General features: G+C 43.6%; 1 protein-coding gene across 1 annotated transcript in view; it reads right to left on the bottom strand.

The window, feature by feature from the left end:
* Positions 1 to 1,122: 1,122 nt before the first annotated feature.
* LOC101861218 overlaps positions 1,123 to 1,800 on the bottom strand; it is a gene marked incomplete in the record, with an annotated part of 56,353 nt that continues 55,675 nt past the window's right edge. Inside the window, 1 exon segment of the mRNA XM_013085350.1 lies at positions 1,123 to 1,702. Coding sequence (XP_012940804.1) covers positions 1,640 to 1,702 — 63 coding nt within the window.

Below are 1,800 nucleotides of genomic sequence, written 5' to 3'. Positions count from 1 at the left end.
TTGGTCCCCTAAATTAAACAAAAATATGGACAGTTTGAACCCACTGTCGCGATGAGATGTCATGTCCGGAAACAAAACCCTATGGAACTTTCCGAAGCCAAATGACGCCACAGTGAGCGCGTTCACTGAAGTGCCTAGGGTGAGTGTCTTACAGTGCTCGCAACTGCATGAGGTCATATGAGCGCGCGGGACACATTAAACATTTTCAGTTGGTTGGAAATTTCAAATTTTGCCCGGGTGGTGGCTTAAGTCTACTCTTATCGATTTTGGACCACCAAGGGATCTTTAACGTGCGAAACTTGCACTCAGAACTTCTGAGAATTTCCTCCGTCATGCGAAAGGCAAGATGTTAGATCTTACATACCCTAAGATCAGGGGTGTGGTTGAAAGACAGCAGGAAGGAGCCAATTTTAGCAGTAGAAAACCTGCAGAAAGAGCCAGGAGCCCAAAGGAGGGGGCAAAGGAGGCGAGGGGGTGGGGCAGAAAGTGGAGAACAAAGCAGACGACAGAACGTTGTCAGAGAGCAAGAAAGGAGGTGAAAGGGGGCAATTTTGGCTAGGAAACTTTTCCGTTGCTGTCCGGATTCGAAACCGAGGCCTATTGAACGAGAGGCGATCACCATAACCTCTGGACCAGGAGGCCCCCTGACTTCTGTCCGCGGACATATTTATTGTGGCACCACGACTGCTTTTTTCCCCAACAGGATATCCACTTGGTGGTTGCTTGACAATCTTTCACACACACGTCTTTACGAGCTAGGCCTAGGTCCAAATCAAAAGCTTTTCTCCGATTTGTGCCTCCCCGCCCACCCTCCTCCCTATCCTTGCCGTGTAGATTTCAGGCAATATGGATAGATCTAGAGTGGTGTAGTGTGTCCAAAGCGAATACAATGCAATATGTAATGCAGAAGAGGACAATTAAACTAACACATTACTTTGTAATTCAGCATCAAATTTCGCTCCCCGTGTAAATCAAACTTTTACTTTTTTTCTTTATTTGTAATTTAGGATTAATGCAATCCGCCAATCGGGAGCAGAAACACAGGCAGATTCATCGACTATCCAGCTGTTAAACCCTCTTTGGAAATATCTCAAACAGGAATTATTGAACGCACACCAGCGATAAAAAAGGGGACTCTTTATTTGTTTTAAATGGAATGAGAATACTGGATACATGGATGACAAACAGATGAAACATGAAGGTAAAACAACAAATTATGTAAATAACAACAAATCATTTTGTATTGTCCAACAAGTTACTGTATCACTATGTCCCAAATTGCCTCTTCCGCATAGGTGGCACTAGAGTAGATAGGGTGAATGCCCTTTTGCCCTTTGAATCCAACGAGGGCAAACACTCACAATAAAATACCAAAGAGATTTTTTTTAAAAACCAACCTTCGACGACATAATATTAATCAAATCAAAGTAAGTACCGATATATCCACACACTATCTGCCTCTGGAAGATGAAAGCACACTGCCTTATTTTCTTACAAAAATACTAAAACAAGCAAACAAAACAGTCTTGAACAACAACAGAATACACAACTAATCCTAAGATTATATTCCGGTGTCGATGAATGCAACTTTTCTTGACACAGTTATAGCCCTCTGAGACTGTCTCCTTCGTCGACTTCCTCACACTGAGGCTGGGTTGGCGGCTGGCTCCGTCTCCGTGTAGTTGTTGTTAGTGACTTGTTTCTGCGGACAACAGTGGGCGGGGTGTAAGTGACAACCATTATCTATGTATTCACACACACACACACACACATACACACACACACACACACACACACACA

Source organism: Aplysia californica, unplaced genomic scaffold, assembly GCF_000002075.1.
Source record: "Aplysia californica isolate F4 #8 unplaced genomic scaffold, AplCal3.0 scaffold00367, whole genome shotgun sequence".
In the NCBI taxonomy this organism is placed as follows: domain Eukaryota; kingdom Metazoa; phylum Mollusca; class Gastropoda; order Aplysiida; family Aplysiidae; genus Aplysia; species Aplysia californica.
Note: the sequence above shows the minus strand (reverse complement) of the source record. Positions and strands in the feature narration are given on the sequence as shown.